This window comes from Mytilus galloprovincialis, chromosome 1 (genome assembly GCF_965363235.1).
Source record: "Mytilus galloprovincialis chromosome 1, xbMytGall1.hap1.1, whole genome shotgun sequence".
In the NCBI taxonomy this organism is placed as follows: Eukaryota; Metazoa; Mollusca; class Bivalvia; order Mytilida; family Mytilidae; genus Mytilus; species Mytilus galloprovincialis.
This window is the reverse complement of record NC_134838.1, coordinates 82,945,154-82,967,546: the sequence shown is the minus strand read 5'-3', so window position 1 is coordinate 82,967,546 and position 22,393 is coordinate 82,945,154. Positions and strand designations below refer to the sequence as shown.

Sequence of the window (22,393 nt, the reverse complement as noted above, 5' to 3'; positions counted from 1 at the left end):
GGTGATACATATACATCATACAAATCAGGATAAAATGGATAAGGGGAATGTGTCAAAGAGGCCACAACCTGACCATAGAGCTGACATCAAGGAAGAATGGTTTTTATACAACTGCAAAAAAAAATTTGCATCATATAATGCTGTCATGTCGTCGTCTGCATCGTCTGAAGACATATTTAGTTCAGGACAATAACTTTAGTTTTTACGTAATGGATCTCTATAATTTTTTACCAGAAGGTTTAATACCACTAAAGGAAGGTTGGGATTAATTTTGGGGGATATGGTACCAAATGTTATGTAATTAGGGGCCCAAAATGAGCATTTTTGCAGTTTTCAAACAAAACTTGTGTTTAATTGTATGAATCTCTCTGAAATTATACCACAAGTTTCCATACCATGAAGGAATGATTAGTAGTGACTTTGGGGGGTTATGGCTCAAAATGTTTTGGAATTAGGGGCAAAAAAGGGGGAAAATTAGGTTTTTCTGGTCAATGGACAATTAAGACAATTTAAAGGCAGTGTAAGGGAGATAAATCAAAAACATTTAACATGCAATTTTTGGTATGTTTGCATATACCTCCCTTACACCACTTGTAAATTATGTATAAAGGAATGTCAAAGTTTGGACTAATTGCAAAAAAAAGGGGGGTGTTAGCAGTTTTCATTTTTTTCGCCCAAATTTCTCAAATATCAACATTTTTTAAAAGTTTGAAGAAGAAATCTTTAACTGCACTATATTGTGCAATAGATTTGTAAGATCTTGACATTTGTTTTGTGTCAGAAACTCATATTAAAGTTTCAATAAGAAATCTTCATTTGAACAGTATTGTGGAATATATTTGTTAGATCTTTGACCACATTAATTTTGTGACAAAAACCTATATTATGTCAAAAATTTGATCACAATCCAAATTCAGAGCTGTCTCAAGCTTGAATGTTGTGTCCATACTTGCCGAAGTTGTTCAGGGTTCGACATCTGCGGTCGTATAAAGCTGCGCCCTGCGGAGCACTTGGTTATTTATACAAATTAGGAAATCCAATTCGCATGAAAGGGAAGAGAAATAACTGTAAACTGACATAATCTTTTAATACAATAACAGAAGAACAAATTGAATCATACATTGAATATTTGATTTTATTTAAAAAGTAAATTTAACATATTGTTCTGGTTCTTGTGATTTAAGGTATGATTTTTTCTTCCTAAGAAATTTATTCTTTTTGTTATTTTTTTGTGCGTCCTGAGGAGCCACATAGAAGCCACTTCTAGGTCTAATTCCAAGCCAGCGTAATTTATTTGGAGACCCAATATCTATTGTATTATGAGCTGCATTAGATACTTGGCCAACACTTGCCATACATTTATTGGAGACCACAATTTCTTTTCCTGAAGGCATTTTCAGCACACATTCATTTAAAAGTTGCTTGGAAACACGAGCATATGAACCTGCAGCTCTAGCAATAATACCTCCTTTTCCAACTTGTAATTCAATATTATGGACCATTGTATTGGATGGTATAACTGCAAGTGGACGGGAATCACCTTCTTTCAGTTTGACACCTGTAATGAAGCTTTAATAAAATGATTTGTTCCCCTCTTATGAACATTATCTAAATTTGATATTCAAAATCTTTGACTGTCCTGCTGTCTACCAACAAAAGTCAAGGAACTGTATAGATCTGACACAAAGTATACAGCTGGATTCAAGTAAATTGAATATTCTGAAAGGTTCATTTTACTTTGCTAGCATCATATAAATAATGTATTTTCAAAGAAAATTTTACTGTCTTTATATTGCGAAATTGTAATTGTAACTATGGTTGTTCCCACTGGTAAAATTGACTGTTGTCTATTTTGTATAGACCATAAAGACCATATTTTGGGCTATCAACATTTTTATGCTTTTTTTCTTTCTGTAAATTAAAGTACCTGTTGAAGTTGGTTCCTGAACTTACACTTCAATAGTACAAAAGAGCTTTGATTGGTCTCTGACATAAATATTTTAAGCCCTGTTTACAAGAAGTACATAATCATCATGTATATAAGAAGTTTTTTATCCATATAAACTTGTACTGTTTTGATGTATGATGAAGACTGGACAACATTTTTCTCCTTGAACTTTTGACCATGTATAATCTTAGACCTTGACTTTGTAAACTGAAAATATTTAATATTTTTTTCATTGAATATCCAACCACTCCCCCCTTCCTAACACATCTTTAATTTTCATGTTTTAATTTTTATACAAGCCTACCTGATTCTTCTTTTACATCACATGATGTAGTGATGATGTCACCTGGCTGCATGTTCTCTGTGGCTACAATAAAACGTTTCCTGGATCCCCCGGCTACTGCAGCAATCTTTGCTGACCGCAGAGGATCATATCTGATATAGATTACTTTCTCCACTATTGTTTCACCGCCAAAGTCAGTCCTCTTGTTATCTACTATTCGCAACTTGCGGTCAAATTTTCCACCAGCTCTTCTGTGATTCCATATTCTACCTATATAAAAAAAACCATTATTTTCTTAATTCAAAAGCAAACTTAAACAGTTACAAGTCCTGCTTGTACATAAGATGATACACTATATTATGTGACATCACAATTATTTTTAAGAGCCACATGCATTATAACTAGTATGTCAATATGGATAACTTTGTAACTCTCAAAATAACTGATGATTTTTCTTCTTTATTTGTTTCATTGGGTTGCTGTCAAATCAACATTTATTCCATGTTTCCTATTAATTTGTATTCCCATTGCAGTGAACCTTTTAGTAGTATTTAAAATCCTGCAGTCTGAACATACACTTTTTCAAAACTTCAAATGTACTTACAGTGACTTGACTGTTAGTGTTGCTCTCCACCAATTGCAACATATTCAAAATTCTGACCAAATTGAAATTTGTTTTATAAAATCAAATTGTTCAACTGGTCAGAAATTTGAACCAACTGCTGTAGAAAACCACAGCCAAGTAATGAAAGTGCGAGGTGATAAAATAAAACATACTTACAATTCTATAAGAATTTCACTCCACTTTAATTATGTTGTGACAAATTAGTCTATCAGTTTGTATAGGTATTATAGTCATTTCCATGCTGAAGGTGAACTGTTATTATTTTGAATTGCTATAAAAATGTCCAAACTAAGCACTAATCCTATAACACTTACCATCAGGCCCTCTTCCTCCAGTTCTGTGACATTTCAAAGCTTTCAAAGGATTATGTCCTACCTCTTCTACTGGAATCAGAATAGGAACATATCGGTATGGGCCTTTTGTATGCTGTGTTTTAATGGCAGCTGTGGTATGAAATGCACATCTGAAAGTAACAATTTAAATATCTTAGTTTTTTTTTAAACCTGATTTATTTAAATATTGTGGTTTGCATAATTAGGCATTCTGATTCTGAAATAGAACAAAATTTGATAATATTTGCATCTTCTGTTATGGTAAATCTTGATTATCTCCCTTGTATTTACTTTATAGGTTTTGATCGTTTGATCAGACTGTTGTGTTTGACGGTAAAAATCTTACAGATTTATACATGATCATGATGATAAAGTGAACTCAGTGTAATCCAGGTCTGGAGTTGCCATGTCAGCAACTGCTAGCAGTCCTTTGTAAATTTATGTTTTATTGTCATTTTATTTAAAGTTTCTTTTGTTACCTATCATTGTGCCTATTCTGACTTCAAACTACAAATTTTTTAAACTGAATTTTACTGTACCTAGTGCTATTTGTTTGTTTTTTCTACATTCACGACATTGGCTAGAGGACTAACAAAACCTTCTTAACTCTGTTGCCTTTTTGCGCGTTTTAAGTCAGAAGCCTCTGGTCTTGTTAGTCTTGTATTTGAAAAAATAATTCATGTATATGATTATGGAGTTTAGCATGTTTAGTGTGACTTCTATTAAAGGATGCATAGATTCATACTTATCAAACTTCTGAATAATGATTACATTCAATGAATTAAATCTATGTTAATTCAGCTCACTCTTAAAAGTAAGCTTGTCTATGCCAGGAGCCTCTATTTTAGTGGTTATTGGTTGCTGTATGCCATATCTGTTTTTCATTTTTTTTTTGGAAGGGTCATAAATAAGGTTTTTAGTTTAGTCTTATCAATTGAATTGTTCTCTTCTTGTAATGTTCATGCCTTTTATAGTTTATTAAATGGTATGTGTATTGTTCATATATAGTTGAAGGCCAAATAGTGACCTTTAGTCACGATAGTTGATAATATATATAACATCAACTGTAAATGCTGTTTTCGTTTTATTTGTTAAAAATTAATCATCTTAGTCTTGCCTATGATTATCTTACACTTTTAGTACCAATTTCATTTTGCACTACATACATGAACTTGTTTCGGAGTTTCCAGAGTAATGTTTAGAGTTTTGAAAGCAAGACAAAAAGCTAATAAAACAGTTCTGAACACCAGAATGTCTGTAACATGTTATGTTCAGTTAAAACTATTAGGTCCAACTCAGTTATACAATCACGACAATGTAGTACTGTTACTGTACAACCACGACAATGTAGTACTGCTTCTGTACAACCACGACAATGTAGTACTGCTACTGTACAACCACGACAATGTAGTACTGTTACTGTACAACCATGACAATGTAGTACTGTTACTGTACAACCACGACAATGTAGTACTGTTACTGTACAACCACGACAATGTAGTACTGTTACTGTACAACCACAACAATGTAATACTGTTACTGTACAACCATGACAATGTAGTACTGCTACTGTACAATCATGACAATAACAGGTATGATAAACTGAAGATTTAATGACAAAATGTATCATTTAACATTGTTTAACTTTATCCAATACCAAGCATTCAAGTCTATTTGGGAGACATGTACAGTACTAGTTCAGTCATCAGATGATTCCTAACATATGTATGGTATGTAATATGTATTTCAGTGCACAATCTACATGCTTATAGAATAACCAGCAGATACATCATTTTGTACATGTTCAATCATCAACAAGTTTTGAAAGCAAAATACACAAAAAGTTTAAAAGTTGCTACTCAAAGTACTTAAACTGTATGCAATTACCAATGGAAGTTTTGCCAACTAAGATACATCATGTACATGGAAAACATTACCTTTTAATAATCTAGAAGTCTTCACAATAAAAACACATAAGCACATGTACAAGAGAAAGCTTGTTTACTGATTTTTAATCTGAATTTTATTCTGTACATGACTTATTAAAAAGAAAATTTAAACGAAAAGAAGTTTAACATAATAGTCATTGATAGTACACTTGTATATGTTTCAAGTCTTAACAATTTCTGAAAATTAAATTACATTATTCACATCATGACATGGTCACCATTTACAGAGAGTTGTTTTTTACCCTGAAAGTCTACATTATGTTTAGTCTTACAGCATTGTACAGTGTCTTACTATTACATGTATCATAAACATGATAAATTTAAAGACATCATCTTGTTATACAAATGTATAGACATTCATAATTAGTTACATTTTCTGCTGAACCTTTTGAAAACACATAGGTTATGAGATAAGAGTTCAAAATTTGAAACTAATATGTACACATGATATCTTATATGGAAATATTCATTTTTCATTTCAGATCCTTATTTTTATTTGCTCGTAGGAATGGTTCTTTAAACAAATCATGCACTCTCTTTGCTTTCTGTGGTCCAAAACCTGGACAAAAAGATAAGTCTTCCTGACTTGCTTCTGCTATGTCTTTCAAAGATCCAAATGTTGAAATAAGAGTGGCCACATCAGTTTTGTTCACTGATTTGATATTAGTCAAACAATCTGTCATTTTAGCCATAAAGTCTTGATCTGTTTTCTCCATAATGGCATCTGGAGGTTTGTTTTCATATACTTTATAAGACTCCAAATAACGCCCTGCTTCTTCTGTTGAGAAAGCTAGAATAAGTGTACAGTCAGCTAAAATACATATTTTAGCAAGTTCTCTAAGCAAGTGGTGAGGCTCTTTAATATCAATTTGCACTAACATCACTCGTAACTCATAACTTCTTCCTAGCTGTTTCAATCTGTCATGTATATAGTTTGGGTTTAGCTGATGGTAACGTAAGCTGAGATACAATGCACAAGTTGTCTGACCCATGACATAATCTGGAACTATATCACCAAATTCCCACGGAACATTGCGTACAAACTTTAAAATTGGATTTCCCCTTTGCCTCTGGTGAACTAGGAGTGAACTAGTTTTTCCTGGAATTGCAAGTTTTGGGGCATTTTCTTCTGTTGAATTTGTCTTAGCAACTGAATCAGTTCCCAGCATTTCTTCTTTCTTAGCAAATATGTTAGTTTTTGGGGCATTGTCGTTTGATGTGGAGGGTTTTATGAAAGTACTTCTTGAATCTGAAGGTTTTACAAATTGATCAATTGAAGTAGTAGATTTTGAACCTGAGTTGGAGGATTTGACTGTTTGAACGTTTCCAAGACTACTTTGACAGGATGAACCTTCTGCCTTTTTCTTAATTGAAACATCAGGTAGTTTTGGTTTCTTATTTTGAATCTCATCTGAAGGATCATTCTTTTTTTGTTCACGATATGTCTTGAAAATGCTTGTTGGCCTGAAGCTTTCTGTGACATCCTTCTTGCTGTCTTCAATTTCAGCAGCAGATGGAATGTGGAATCTTCTCTTTTCTGCCATTTTTGGTGATTCTCTTGGTGCTGGTTTAGCTGTAGAATTAAGAATTTCTTCTTTCAGATATAATTACAAATATCCAACATTTGTTCAATGACATGTAAATTCAAGAAAAATGTTATTTTTTTTTTGTATTTAATTTTTGATATAATATAATCTTGTACATTTACATGTTGTTAAGTCTAACTGCAAGTTACATTTGTTGAGGTATGATAAAATAACAGAGTATGTATGAGAAGTACATGTACAGTATCTTCCAAATGTAAGTGTCTACAGTTTTTACAGCGTAACATTAATGGTACATAAATTCAATGGGAGTAGTTATTACAATATAATTATTACTTCATACTCTACCTAATTAAAAAAAGGATACTTGTTTGTATTGAACATTTAATCATAATTGCACATACACCGAGTCTTTAATATATTCAGATACAAACATATATTAAATAGCCTTACAAATAACAATGGTTTATAACCAACTGTGTGAGGGCTGTGTAGCCAGTCAAGGTCGTTAAAAACTCCCATCATCATCATGGTTTATACTACACATGCTACATGTACAATGTACATTGTTTTTAGTTGGTACAATTTATAAGGAAATATATACTTGAAGGAAATACATGTTAAACATTCACTTATTTAACTTATGATGGACTGATAGTCATGCATATATATGGCCTATATTTATGACCTCATTCACTTTATGTAAATTTCTATTATAATGTATGAATGTTTGTGCAACAACAAAGTACTTGTAAGCACTGATGGGTAAAGATTGCTTTAGTTAAATTTGCGGTTGTCATTGATTCAACTACAATTCTGGACAAAGCAAGATAACTCCAATTTTTAAAGATGACTTAAACAATGACATCACTTGTCTAAAAAGTACTTTATCTTTTCATCATAGGATGTATAAAATGTTATGATCAGTGCACTATATTTTGTGTATCTCTAAGTTGAACTAAAGGTAGTGACAAAGATTGGAAGATTTAGAATTTAAATCAGTAATATAGGGTTTTGATTGCATTCTTTACCCCAAAATCAATTATAAATAGAGGACTAACAACAGATTCAACTTGTTTAGTGACAAAAAATATGAGTAGCTCAATTATCATTAACTCATAATAAGGGGTCATCCATAATTGTCAACCATTTTCCAAAGTGTACAAAACGTACACTTGGGGGGAGGGGGTTAAAAAATCAACATTTTTACCGTACACTTATTTTTTATCACTGTATAAAACAGTCAGAAATGTTTCAGTTTTTTTCAATGCAAATTTCTATATTAAACTAAACTATGATAGACAGGATATTTTTTTTAATAAAAATGATTGCTTCTTGTCTTGAAATCTGAATATGGTTGATGTACACTTTTTGAGGGAGGGTGGGGGGTCTGAAAAAGTGTACGTTTTGTACACTTTGGAAAATGGTTGACAATTATGGATGACCCCTAACCTATATTCAAGACCACCCATTCAGATGTACTTGGACAACTAGGTCCATTTTCAGGAATTAATGAGGGTGATAACTTTATATAACCAGATTGAGTTTACACAGCCATATTAAAGGTGTGTTTGGGGTCTGGATAACAGTTTTGGCCATGGTGAGTCCAACAGTTAATTCATGAAATTTCACTGCTATATAATAATTCTTATTCCATTATCCATAACAATATAGAGCAAGAAAACCCATAAAATTAGATGTTTAAACTTCAGTTTTTACAATACACCTTATCGCTAATCCCGGCTGACCCGGCCGCTTGAACTTTTGACGCAAACAACAATCATTTTTCCATTGTGGCGTCAGATATTTTGTTTTATGATGTCAAAATTTTACGGGAACCTGTGTGATATCCAGTAATGGCGGACAAATAGCGATAAGGTGTATATTGATGCATCTGTGGACTTGAAATTTTTGAAAATGATGAGTACAGACATATCTTCATGAATATAGAACTCATTGACTAGCTTTGAACAGAACCCTGAACTTGAAAGTCTTGAAAGCACATCATGCACATCACACGTACTTGACAATTCAAAATGAACTGTCTATATTATGACCTTACTCATTATCAACTTAAAAGTTAAACTATATATAATCTAGTCATAAACACTGTGGATGAATGTTCTTTATATACCTTTCGACTACAGAGAAAGATTCCTTAAATTGCTGACAAAGATTTGCTAGCAGGTTTCTGCCAAGAACATTCATTTTTCAACATAAAGTTACTGTAACGGGTTCATTTTATTTCTGTCGTTCGTAACTCCTCTACTTACATTAATTCGTACCTTTGTCGTCTCGTACCTAACGTCACAGTACCTAAATTGCTTCGAGTACACAAATTGCACCTATTTAGAAAAAAGTTTTCTTTGAGACTAAACAATTTATCTTTTTATGGTTTGACATTATACACAGCATTATACATATATATATAGAAATACACAGAAAGTTTACAGTATATATCAACAGATATAAGGTGTATTCACTGAAAAGGTAATTCTACGGAAGTCTACGGAATGTCGCCATGCGACGTCCACAAAAACTCAACTTTTAAAATGAGCAATAAAAAAGTAACAAGCGTCAATTTCTTTAATAAAAACAATAGAAAGCATGGAACAATGTCAAATTGTGCTTAATTTTAAGGATGAACTTATAGGTGAAATGAGAAAAATCTTGAGTTTAAAATTGAAACTAAGTTGGAAGAGCATTAGTTAAGAAACACAATATTGATAGGTTATAGAGCTCTTTTTTGAGCTATTTCATTTTTTGAAATGCGGGAAAAGGCTGATTCGGACTGTAACTTTACATTTGCATTACTTTTATTTGGGTCTCAAATCGAAAGAAAAGAAATCTCTAGAAATTGCTTAAATTTTGGTAAATGACCTTTTATGAGCTATTGAGGTCTTCTATGAAAAGCAAAATAGTTTACCCAGTATTGAAGGGGGTAAAACAAGGAGGACAAAATCTGACACAAATACCCAAATCTCACGTATAAGTACATCCTTAAAGAAATAAAACAAAACATTTTTGATTCGATTTTTAAGGGTGAGAATTTTAGCATAACTGCAATTTGGGCACTACTTATTCAAAAGAATCATGGATCGTTTGGAAGTCGTTTCAACCCATTTTTTATACGACCGCAAAAAAATGTTTGCATCGTATAATGATATCATGTCGTCTGCGTCGTGGTCTGTGTCGTCGTCCGAAGACGCATTTAGTGTCCGGACAATAACTTTAATTTTAGTGAATGGATCTCTATATTTTTTTTCAAGAAGGTTAAATTCCACTAAAGGAAAGTTGGGATTGATTTTGAGGGTTATGGTCTCAATAGTTTAGGAATTATGGGCCAAAAAAGGGGCCCAAATTAGCATTTTTATACGCCCGTCAAAATTTTGACGGGACGTATTATGGTATACAAATGTCCGGCGTCCGTCTGTCTGTCCGGCGTCCACATGTCGCACCGTAACTTAATTAAGAACCGCTTATCCATTTCATGAAAATAAACATAGTTGTTTCTCATGATGGTCAAACGATCTGTATAGTTTTTGGTGAAAATAAGATTTAAACTTTTTGAGTTACGGGACTTTATAATTAAATCAGGGATGTGTATTTTTCACATGTCGCGCCGTATCTCAAAAGCGATTTATGATTATTGCTTAAAACTTTGCACACTTCTTAGTTATATTAATCTAAAGATCTGTAAACATTTTAGTGATGATTCAAAATTTTATTTTAGAGGTAATGAGATTTTTTAAATAAAGGGGGGTGTCACATGTCGCGCCGTATCTCAAAAACGATTTATGAGTATTGCTTAAAACTTTACACACTTCTTATTTATATTAATCTTAAGATCTGTATACTTTTTGGTTATGATTCAAAATTTTATTTAAGAGTTATTGAGTTTTTTTTTGTGAAAAAAGGTTTTTTTTCACATGTTGCACTGTATCTCAAAAACCGTTACTGATTAAAACTTTATACACTTCCTAGTTATATTAATCTTAAGATCTGTATTAAATATTCTTTTTTGTGATGATTCAAAATTTCATTTTAGAGTTATTGAGTTTTTTTGTAAAAAAAAGGGGTGGTTTTCACATGTCACGCTGTATCTCAGAAACTATTTATGATTATTGCATAAAACTTCACACACAAGACGACAGGCGTATCATGCGCTCATGGCGCAGCTGTTTATTGAAGTTTCCAAACAATAACTTGTGTTTAAGTGTGAGAATCTTTCTGAAATTAAACCACAAGGTTCCATACCATGAAGGGATGGTTAGTATTGACTTTTGTGGGTTATGGCTCACACTGTTTAGGAATAAGTATATATTTTTTCAGACAAAATTTTCTTATAATTTGCCAAAATGAAGATTTTACTTTGCTCTTTTCAAAAATTTGATAAAAAGTATGGGTCACCGTGCTATTTTTCAACCTATGAGTCGTTAAAAATTGCCAAAATTTGGTTAGTTTGTTCATGAAAAAAAAACATTAGTGTGCATAAAAAAAAATCTATGAGATAGAAATTTGAAATAAATTGTGAGAAGATAGCTGTCATAATATGTTTTAAAAAAATAAAAAGAAAACATGGTGTCACCGAACTTGTTTTCTTGCTACTAGTAAAAATAAAAAAATTCCCTATTAGCCCAGTATAAATTTTGTACTAAAGGAGTTATCTCCCCTTAAATGGCTCATTTGATTTTTTTTTATTTTAAAACCAAAAAAAATGATATTTGTTAAAATATTTTGTATAATACAATTAATTAACAAGTTTTCTTTATATAGAAAAAACAGTCTAACCATTGAATTGCAAATCTGTCTCCAAATTTGCAGATTAAGGCAAATAACTAGACCGATTTTGTACTGTGATTGTACAATCCAAGATGGCGGTATACCATGAATCTACCTTATTCAAAAACATTTAACATACAATGTTGGGTATGTTCCGATTTACCTCCCTTACACTTCTTGTAAATTATGATTAAAGAAATGTTAGGTTTTGGACTATTTGCCAAAAAAGGGAAAAAGGGGGGGGGGGGGGGGGGGGTATTGCACAAAAGAACAAAATATATAAATTCAAATCATATTACCAATTCTAAGTTCTTCGACTGCAGTTATTGTGTCAGAAACCTAATTATAATATGTGTCAAATATTTAATAACAACCCAAATTCAGACCTGTATCAAGCACGAATATTGTGTCCATTTTTGCCCCAACTGTTCAGTGTTGGACCTCGGCGATCGTATCCAGCTGCGCTCAGCAGAGCAATTTATTTCACTATGATTCAAGATTGATTCAAAATAAAATTTGTATAATTGTGTAGTAAATATACAAAAATAAACACAGAATGAAAACTTTTGTCTTGATCAAAAACCACATTGGCGAAAATCTGTCAAAATAGGTGCAATTTGGGTACCCTCACGTTAGAAAACTCGTTATCGATAACGAAAGCCGTAAATTTTCTTCTTGACAGCATCTACGTACGTTTCGGCAATAATTTTACCCACAGCTTGTTGATGTTCCTCTGGACACAAATCGATCTCCTTTATAGTCAATTTCCTAATGCATGTAGAATAAGAGTTTGGTTGGCTTGCTTGCCTTGTTTGTATTAATGTTTGTTCAAGCATTGTAATTAAGATTGACATCTGCAAACAATATGAGTAGGCGGAGTATCTGTATAATAGGTACATTTGATTATTTAAGGAATGACTGTAATATTTTTTATGTCTATGAAGAAATAACATAAAAAATGTGGTGCACACTGAATAACGCGCGTAGCGGGTTATTTAATAGTGTTCACCACATTTTTTATGTTATTTTTGAATAGACTGACAAAACATTACAGTTATTTCTTATAATTTAATTCTAAATTCCATTTTAAACCGGTGTAAATCATGAAAAAAACGTTGATGACGTCATGGTCACATGACAAAATTGTGTCTATGATATGATAAACTAAACGACGTCAGCCAATCAGAAGACGCATTACATCCAAAATTAAATTATTTTATAATGTCCAATTAAATTTAAGTATAATGTTACTATTGTATAAAAGTTTAACTCTGCCTATTTATATTGTTTACATATGTCAACCTTAATTGCAATACTTGAACAAACATTAAGAAATCATACCACATCTTCTTTTTTTTTCTTTTTTTTTAATACAAACCAAGGGTGAACCAAAGATTTGTACTATACAAATCCTTGTAAAAACTAAGCAAGCGAACAAACCAAAGTCTTAATCTACAAGCATTAATAAATAAGCTGTTATAACAGTCTTGTTCCTGCTAAATTATAAATCGCAAACACAGTTTATGGCCCGAGGATCCGTAGTTCCTGATAATTGTATTAAAATCAACAAAACCGGTCAAACATTTGTCTTACTGAACTGTTGATACATGAACAAACGTCTTATTAATATCCAATTTGCATAAAATTTTAAAATCAAAAATCTTAGAGTCAAATTTAAGCTTAAGGATTTCAGTGCAACTAAGCTCACAATCGGTGCAATTTAGGTAAAACCCATTCAAAATTGTACAGTGTAAGGTCTAAAATTCCTATGTTATTGTACACATTTAAAAAAAATATCTACTGAATATATTTTCTGTCCTAATTTAATGATTTTTTTTTTAATTCAGAATCTTCTGCAGGATTTCAGTGCAATACTTATGAATTATACCTTTGCTATATATTTTTTTGGGGTAATCACTGTTCAATAAAACAAACATGACTTATTTCTCCACAGAAGACCATATGGCTATATAGGAACAAGTGAAACTTAATTTCAATATCAGTGCATGTTCACATAATGATCCATATTGATATTTCAGTAATGATTTATCTTATTTTATTAACCAACTAAGTACATTATTGCCAAAAATGACTGGTTATTAAAAATAACATATTTTCTGTAATGGCCCTGTTTTTCTGTAATGGCCCTGTTTTTTTCTGTAATGGCCCTGTTTTTCTGTAATGGCCCTGTTATTTCTGTAATGGCCCTGTTTTTCTGTAATGGCCCTGTATTAATGCCCAGCTTGTCTGTATTAAGCCCAGTTAGGGTTTTGAATAAAGTTAATAAAATTAAGCTGTAAAGAGTATAATACCTTTTTGTATTTTATTTAATGTAGTAACCAGCAACAAACATTAAAGAACCATATAAAGGGATCACTGTCCATCTTGGTTTTCAACACATAACTTCTTTCAACTTAATATCTTGGATATTTGGTATATTTAAAGCTTGATCATGGTGAAGTACAAATTATCTTTTTTCAAATTAAAATGCCAGTCATTAAAAGAATAAGAGAGTACATCAAGTTGGCAGCAACACATACACTTTTTTAAGTTGGTTAATAAATGTATTAAGAAATGGGTGTTTTTATAATGGCCCTGTTATATGTCCTTGGTCAGTAATAATGGCCTCGTATGTCTGTAATGGCCCTTGGCGTTGCCTCGGGCCATTACAGACTTCCTCGACCATTATTACAGACCTTGGACATATAACAGGGCCATTATAAAAATACCCATTCATTAATACTATAATAAACTTTTTTTTCTCATAATGACCACTGATAAGAAAATACTTGTACACATTTGTTAGTTAATCATTTTTTTTTTTTTTTTTTTTTTATCAAAACCGGACCTCACATACGTCATACATGGTCCGTCATAAACAGGTACAATAGTCAATAAATTAACATCATATTTCTAAGGTTTTCGTAAGTATTCATTTAATTCATAAGTGGGGCGAGTTTGTAGTCCTTAATTCAGTACAATTTAATTCTTTTATTAATAAATGAGGCGAGCTGACCTATATTCAAAGGGATTGCATTTTTTTTGTCATAAGTGGGGCGAGTTGGCATGACTAAATTCATCCTGGTTTTTTTTCTATTAAGTGATCATAAGTACTGTGGGCGAGATGTCAGCTGGATTTTGACCCTTTTCATAATTTGGACGAGTTGTCAGACCTATTTTCAATGATATTTTACCCTTTCTATTTCGTGCGAGTTATTAAACAAGAGTGGGGCGATTTTTTAAACAGTGGGGCGAGTTGGTGAAAGATTTTGTGTGGGGCGATCTTCCAGTGGGGCGAGTTGTAGTGGATTCTTTTAAATGAACACTTTAGACTACGAGAATAATTGGTTACACTCATCCTTCGTGATCATTGGGTTTCTCAATAATGAAACATAAAACTTAAAGGAAACCAAATGTAACTCAGATCATATTTTCAACTGGAAAATAAACTATCACTGCAGTGTGAAGCCAATAAACATTGAAACACGGAACATTACCCATAGCCGTTCCGATGTTCGCGCGAAATAATCTACGATCGGAACTCATCTTGATTTATCTTAATCTTTGAAAATGGCTTCAGCATTGGAATCGTATGTGAATCGTATCCTTACACAGTTCTATGTTTTAAACGGATGTTCCTCTTATTTGTCTTTATGTTTGTTATTTTTTCTCATCTAAAGATACCTTACAAAATGTATATCCTGTCTATATATTTTGATTATGAACAATTGTTTACCTGTGAGTGTGAGTGTGGTCACTGTGAAACTGAAAGACAGAAAGTGTCAAGATGGACATTGTTTAGATTTCAAATTGTCAATTATAGGAAGACCGACTTTCAACCTTTTATCAGTTGTCCCATTGTCTACATCATCCTTATCTCTATATGAAATTGCATGTCAAGGCTTTCAAGACTTTGTGACGTCAAATAGTTATAAACAGACAAATCCATATCTCTTCGCCCAAAAACACATTCGCACCCATTCATGTTCACACCCTTTCACTTTCGCACCCTAAATGTTTGCATCCAAAGTCCGTTAACTCCCTACACATTCAACCCTTTTTATATTGGTTTTGTGTCAGTTTAATAACTTTGTAATCAAGTTTTGGCGAGTGCATTACCATAAATATTTTTGTTGTCATTGTCAAAATATAAAGTGAGACAACATTTTTTTTGTGTTGAATATATCTGATAAGCAGCATGTTTTTTGTTAGTGTACTGCTATAATTTGTGTTCATCGTTTCAAAATAAAGTGAGATTCTTAATCTTACATGTACAATTTTTTTTTGGTGTTAAATACATTTTAATCATGTTTTGGTTAGTGTTTTGCTATAATTTTTCTGTTGTCATTGTTTCAGATCAAAGGAGCCAATTAAGCTGTTAAAAACAATTCTCTTTTGTGCTTTTCATTTAAATCTTCAATGTTTTACCATGTTTACTCATACCAAACTAAATACATGCAGTATTTACATCAAAGCAATTTAAAACAACAATCATCATTTTCTAATTATTCAATTAGAATTTGATTTAAAGTTGGATGCGAACGTGTAGGGTGCAAATGGAAGCAGGACAAATCGCCCCACTGGCAAATCACCCCACACCAAATCACCCCACTTTTTCACCAACTCGCCCCACTTAAAAATATCGCCCCAAACTGGTTTACCATCTAGCCCCACTTGTGAAAAGTGTTATATCCCTTTAATTTTTCTCCTGCCAACTCGCCCCACTTAATGAAATAATGTAAAATCTAGATGAATATATAATTTCAGGTTTGCCAACTCACCCCACTGAACTAAAAACTAATCTTGAACATAGAATACAAAAAAAAACGAAAATTTATTAAATCATTATTATTGACATTGAGTTGGCATGACTTAACTTGATTCATCAGGTATTTTCTATTTTTCATAAATGGGTCGAGTTGGCAAGACTCAATTCATCAGGATTTTTCCAAGTTTCACTAGTGGGGCTAGTTGGCATTCACGTCACAGAAACTGATACTCACTTCTTTCATGTCTTTATGCTTTATTTCAACAAAAAGAAAAGAACTACAAAATAGATATAAGAAGATGTGGTACATTTTGTATGAGTGCCAATACGACAACTCTTCATCCAAGTCATAATTTGTAAAAGAAAAACCATTATGTTTAGGTCAAAGTACTGTCTTCAACATAGAGCCTAGCTTGGCTCAAATCGAACAGAAAGCTGTAAAGGGCCCAAAAAATGACTAGTGTAAAACCATTCAAACGGGATTGCATCTTTTTTCATAAGTGTGGCGAGTTGGCATTACTAAATTCATCAGGATTTATCTATTTTTCACAAGTGGGGCGAGTTGGCAGACCTTATATCAGAGTGATTTTTTTTCCGTTTTCATAAATGGAGCAAGTTATCCCACCTATTTTCAATGGGATTTTATCCTTTTCATAAGTGGGGCGAGTTGGTAAACAAAAGTGGGACGATTTTTAAGAAAGTGGGGCGATTTGCCAGTGGTGCGATTTGTCATGGATTTGGTGCAAACGGACCTTGGGCGCGAACAGACCTGATACTGACACAGACATTAAGGTCCGTAAACTTTGACCTGGACATATCAGCGATGTCATAATGTTTGAACCGATGTTGATAAGTTTTACATGAACTCATCAAGTCATCTTCCGGTTTGCTGGTGTTATAAAGAAAAGACTTCCAAAACAATATGAAGGCTTTTTTTATCTTGATAGCTGCGCTCACATGACAAAAAAACTTCATATTGTGACTCGGCAGAAATTTTACAATACTTGTATCAATATGCAGACAACTTGATAATCTTTACTTATACAATGATAATCAACTATCCCGTTGATAGAAACAAGTGCCTGTGATCAATGACTACATCTATCTTTCAAAAACAACCACAAAACACTAGTACATAATACTAAAGAAACTCAAAATGTATACTGTTATGTGTATCACAGAACAGGCTAAAGAGTAATTACACATGAAGGCTTTATGAAGGGATAAAATCCCTTGAGTATTCGATAATCAGATAAGGTTGGGACGTATTCTTTACTTATAAAGAGTGCTGAATAGATGTTTTACTCTTGTATGCAAATTTGTTTGTCATTATGTAAGATCACACAAGTTCCCGTTAACTTTGACATTACAATTTAAAAAATTTCACGTCACAATAAAAAAGTGATTGTTGCTTGAAGTCAGAAGGTGATTCGAAGCAAATTTTAAGGTCACTAGGAGTCAAAATTCAGCTAAATACCAAAAGTGTAAAGACGTTTATTCAAACACAGAGGTCCTGATTCTAAGGTTAAAGTTGACACAATTTCCTCGCTGTACAGTCTTTCCTCTTATGATCTCTTATAGTTTTCCATTGCAAATGTTAATTACTCAAGGTACTTTCAAATAATTGTTTAGACCCAGGACTGGTGGTTAAGGCTTTCTAGGTTCAAGCTATATAGGTGACTGGGATTTTCTTGGGAGAATCGCACTCTCCTTGTTAATTACAATTTGTGTTGTGAAAGTCATTATTATATAAAGTTATGTTCAGCTGAACTTCTTAAAAATGTCAGCAAATTTTTCTTTAGATTGCACTTTCAAATAATACATGATAATATAAATGTGAGAAATAGAATTGTCATTAAAAAATTGTAAAGGGAGATAATCATGTAAAGTTGATTAAGATTGTACAGCCCAATCAAGCTTAGCTCTAACTAAAGATTCACATGACCTTGTAAAAGCAGGTTTCCTGCTGCAATTTACACTGGACATCACATTAACAAATAATCTAATCAATTATACTACAGGGTAATACTTACAATTTGAATATTTTTAAAATATTGATACTGGTTTCTTATTTTGGAGGTAGAGTTATATCCCTTAGACATTCTGATTTTATTACTTGTATACTGTGAATTCATTATTATTTGTTGCATACCAATTTTTGTGGATTTTGTAGGTTCAGGGGAACCATGCATTTAAATGTTCAACGAATTACAAATTTTCTAAGAGGATATATGCAGAATTTTCCAAAACCACGAAATCAAATATCCATGAAAATGCAAGTTTTTCTTCAATCCACAAAAATTGGTACCCACGAAAATAAATTAATCCACAGTAAACCAAAAAATCATACTTGGTCTTTTCTTTACTTTCTCTTGACTGCATTGCTCTGACAGATTGTGTAATTATCTGTCATTAATAGATGTCTGTACTATTCATAACAATATAGTTTCGAGACAATGAAAATGTAATTTGTCTGTTGTTTTCAAATACTGCTTATCTACAAGCCTACAGGGACCTAATATTGAAGGCCTTTCGCATTTATTTAACATGTACATGCAGTTTAAGTAGATTTCTTTGTTTACTTTTTGAGATATTGAACTCCAATAAAAAAAAAAACTACTACCAATTTAAGAAAGTATGTTTTGGCATCTCAAAACTCAAAAACTTAAGGATAGTGAAAAAAAATACTTGTATAAGTAAGTTAAGACCTGTTGGTGACCTTCTGCTGTTGTTTTTTTCTATGGTCGGGTTGTTGTCTCTTTTGACACATTCCCCATTTCCATTCTCAATTTTATTTTGGAGAGAATTAAGAAGATTAATAATGCATCTTCGAAAGAAAATTTAAATCTTGTTGTTACAAAATTGAAAGCACCAACTAGCTCCTAATAAAGTTAATTATAATTTTGTTGTTTTTACAAATATCTATATTATCAGTGATCTTAAAATTGTGTGACAGCACATGTACAGTAAATCGTTTGAATTATGGTAATGTTAACACCTAATGAAAATAGTAGCTGACCTTTTGAAGATTTGTTTTGGTCCATTTGTTTATGGTATACTTTTTGTTATAATAACGTCTTATTTCTGTGTACTATACAATACTGTCACAACTCTTCTTTAGTTTGTTACAGACAATAACAGATGAAGCATGGGTGTCCACTTTTTATCTTTTGATAGTTCCACATAAAAAATGTATGCAATATGTAAGCTAATTTCAATTGTTTATTTAAATTCCTTAACATAGTATCAGGTACAGTTTCTATAGTCACAGCAGATGGAAGAATAATTGTGGTAAGTTTCACCAATACGTCTTAAAGTATATACACACTAGTAATTACATAGTATTATTAGATGGTACTTGGCAGAGTATAGCAAAAGAACCATATTGCATATACAATGTATCTTATTAAAAAAGCATCTTCATAATTAGACTATAATTATTCTAGTAAATTCTTTAAATCTGTTTATTTACATGTAGCTTTATTATTACTGACCCACACTTATTTGACCAAGTGCTATAACAGATTATTACCTTTTTAATGTCTATTTTATGTTTTTATGAAAATGTATGACAAGTGATAACACTTTCTATCATAAAAATTCTATAAAAACTGTTTAGTGTCAATATAGAATTTTTAACATCTGACAACAGGCTCCCATATTGTTTTCAACATCTATGTCGTTTGATCTACAGGACTTTGACAAGCAATCATACAACATTTTATTCAATATCAGTGCTTTTCTATAGACAATATCAAAGTTACTTTAGTTCCCAAATGGCCATGATTGACAATTTAAATACATAGATATATTGTATTTATTTACTTTTTCGCTTGTGTTCATATTTTATTTATTATATATTTCTGCATGTATTGTATATATAGTATAACAGGAATTACCAAATGTATGGGAAAATTTAACAGACATACTGGTTAGAAGTTTGAACCTTTTTTTAGAAGAACTACAAATGTATATTTATGTATTTATTATTTCAGGGAACATTGAAAGGATTTGATCAAACAATCAACTTAATTCTAGACGAGAGCCATGAGAGGGTATATAGTGCTACACAAGGAGTAGAACAAGTCATTTTGGGACTATACATCATCAGGGGAGATAATGTGTAAGTATAATAACAGCTTACAAAGGGACTAAGGGAGATAATTTTTAATATTCATGTACAGGTTTTAATGGTAAAATATATTTCAGCTTGTTGTTAGTTGATAAGGGTTTTCTTTTTGTCTTAAACAACTTACTACATCAATAAATATAAAATTATCACAATTCACATCATATTGCTCAATGATCAGAAGCATGTAGGCACATTAGTTAAAAGCAAAGCATTGGCGTTAAAAGGTAATCAATTTCACAACAATAGCAGAATGGAGAAAGGAGATATTTTAGCATATAGTAATACATGTAGCAAATTAAACTCAGGTACAAATATAATTTCAGGCATGGCACATGTGGCAGTAATATTTACAATCAATGCAAAAACAATTTGGTCTCCAAACTAACTAAAAATTTCAATTCTTAACTGGCCAAAGATACCATATTTCTTGCATCATCACAGACTTCTTAGATTTGTCTTAAAGTCATTCAATCACTCATTTCTCAAACATACATTTTTTGTAACTATGTTTTAGTCTTACATATTCACTTTATTTATCAACTCCCATCATAAAATCCTTTTGAATTTTATTTTGTAGAGCTTTGATAGGAGAGATAGATGATGAAGCTGACCAGAGATTAGATTTTAATGACATTAAGGCTGAACCTTTGAATTCAGTTTTACATTGATGTAAAGGATAAAAAGACCTGTTATGGCTTGGAAATAAATCTCAGCTTAGTTGAATTACAGGAATTTTAGGACTTACAACCAAAGAGAATGTACATTTTAAAATTACATAAATAAATGCAAGCTGATCAAGAGAGAGAGGGAGATTTTGTGTATGGGTTTGTGCTTAATTGACATTTTTAATGTGTTAAAAGTGTCATAAAATATTTTGAAGAATGCCTCCCAAACCTGTAAAGGAAGATTGATTATTTATAGCAATTACTTAAGGAAAAATAATGAATATTCAACATGTTCAAACTAAGTTCATTTTATTTAGTGAAGATAATTGAATGAGATGTTTGATTATTTCTGGTGGTTCACAATTCCATGTCTAGGCTCATTGATTGTTTCTGGTGGTTCACAATTCCATGTCTAGGCTCATTGATTGTTTCTGGTGGTTCACAATTCCATGTCTAGGCTCATTGATTGTTTCTGGTGGTTCACAATTCCATGTCTAGGCTCATTGATTGTTTCTGGTGGTTCACAATTCCATGTCTAGGCTCATTGATTGTTTCTGGTGGTTCACAATTCCATGTCTAGGCTCATTGATTGTTTCTGGTGGTTCACAATTCCATGTCTAGGCTCATTGATTGTTTCTGGTGGTTCACAATTCCATGTCTAGGCTCAGCTGACCTAGCAAGAGAAAGCCTATGTGCATCATTTCATAAATATTCTTATTTGAACTTTAGATGTCTAATTTAGTCAACTAGCCTGATGGGTTCAATTGCTGTCTGATTGACCTTACTTTTTCCTTTTATTCTTTCTGCAATTAATTAAAAAATATTTTATTTCTATAGAAATATTGAAGGTGATAGATTAAACTTGAAATAAAAGCATGACACATAATTTAGACAACTAGAGTTTAAAATACTTTTTCACAATAGGAAATTTTTAAATAATCAAACACCTAAAACATTTGTCCACTAGTACTTTGTGTAATGACCTATAAAACAGAATCCAAGAAAATTTATTGTCAATTGAGTCAAGTCTGAAAGAAAATCAGTTCATTCATATCTACTTCATTAATTTTCAGATTTCATTTGTTTGTTTGGTTAACTAAAATTTGTTGTTTCGCACATCCTATAGAAAAGTCAAATGAACTTATGCATTCCATATGATATATGTAAAAAAATTAGTTTGTATTCACGACAAAATTGATTATTATTCATGGAAACTTGTAACTCAGGACAGAAATCACTTTCATAGTTCATACTGATCCCACATACAGAGAAGCATGGTGTATTTATCTTCTTACCCAAAGTACAATTTGCACTTGTCATTTTATCATGTTTTAATTCATAAATGTACAAAGACACACATTAAAC

At 31.9% G+C, this 22,393-nt stretch overlaps 2 protein-coding genes across 3 annotated transcripts; one reads left to right on the top strand and one right to left on the bottom strand.

Moving 5' to 3' along the window:
- Positions 1-1,068: 1,068 nt before the first annotated feature.
- On the bottom strand, positions 1,069-8,942 carry LOC143042092 (DNA excision repair protein ERCC-1-like). Of its 2 annotated transcripts, XM_076214348.1 has the most exons (4): positions 8,816-8,942; positions 3,171-3,319; positions 2,253-2,501; positions 1,069-1,558 (listed from the first exon to the last, which is right to left on the bottom strand). In XM_076214348.1, exons 1-4 carry the CDS (start codon positions 8,887-8,889, stop codon positions 1,140-1,142), a joined length of 891 nt encoding a protein of 296 aa, XP_076070463.1. In that variant the 5' UTR covers positions 8,890-8,942; the 3' UTR covers positions 1,069-1,139. The 2 variants fall into 2 exon arrangements, with proteins under 2 accessions (XP_076070463.1, XP_076070456.1); XM_076214341.1 differs by lacking the exons at positions 1,069-1,558; positions 2,253-2,501; positions 3,171-3,319 and adding an exon at positions 5,174-6,710 and having other exon boundaries at positions 8,816-8,928.
- Positions 8,943-14,918: 5,976 nt separating this feature from the next.
- LOC143042084 (U6 snRNA-associated Sm-like protein LSm8) lies at positions 14,919-21,327 on the top strand. The gene is made up of 4 exons (XM_076214328.1): positions 14,919-15,064; positions 19,482-19,522; positions 20,227-20,354; positions 20,941-21,327. Exons 1-4 carry the CDS (start codon positions 15,034-15,036, stop codon positions 21,029-21,031), a joined length of 291 nt encoding a protein of 96 aa, XP_076070443.1. The 5' UTR covers positions 14,919-15,033; the 3' UTR covers positions 21,032-21,327.
- Positions 21,328-22,393: the final 1,066 nt, after the last annotated feature.

What these genes read in the sequence shown, in the direction of transcription:
- LOC143042092 (XM_076214341.1), bottom strand. Translation starts at nt 6,681, where the DNA reads ATGGCAGAAAAGAGAAGATTCCACATTCCATCTGCTGCTGAAATTGAA.
- LOC143042084 (XM_076214328.1), top strand. Translation starts at nt 15,034, where the DNA reads ATGGCTTCAGCATTGGAATCGTATGTGAATC. An exon ending in ATTGGAATCGTATGTGAATC is followed by an intron (nt 15,065 to 19,481) that starts GTATCCTTACAC and finishes ACATAGTATCAG; the next exon opens with GTACAGTTTCTATAGTCACA. An exon ending in CAGATGGAAGAATAATTGTG is followed by an intron (nt 19,523 to 20,226) that starts GTAAGTTTCACC and finishes TTATTATTTCAG; the next exon opens with GGAACATTGAAAGGATTTGA.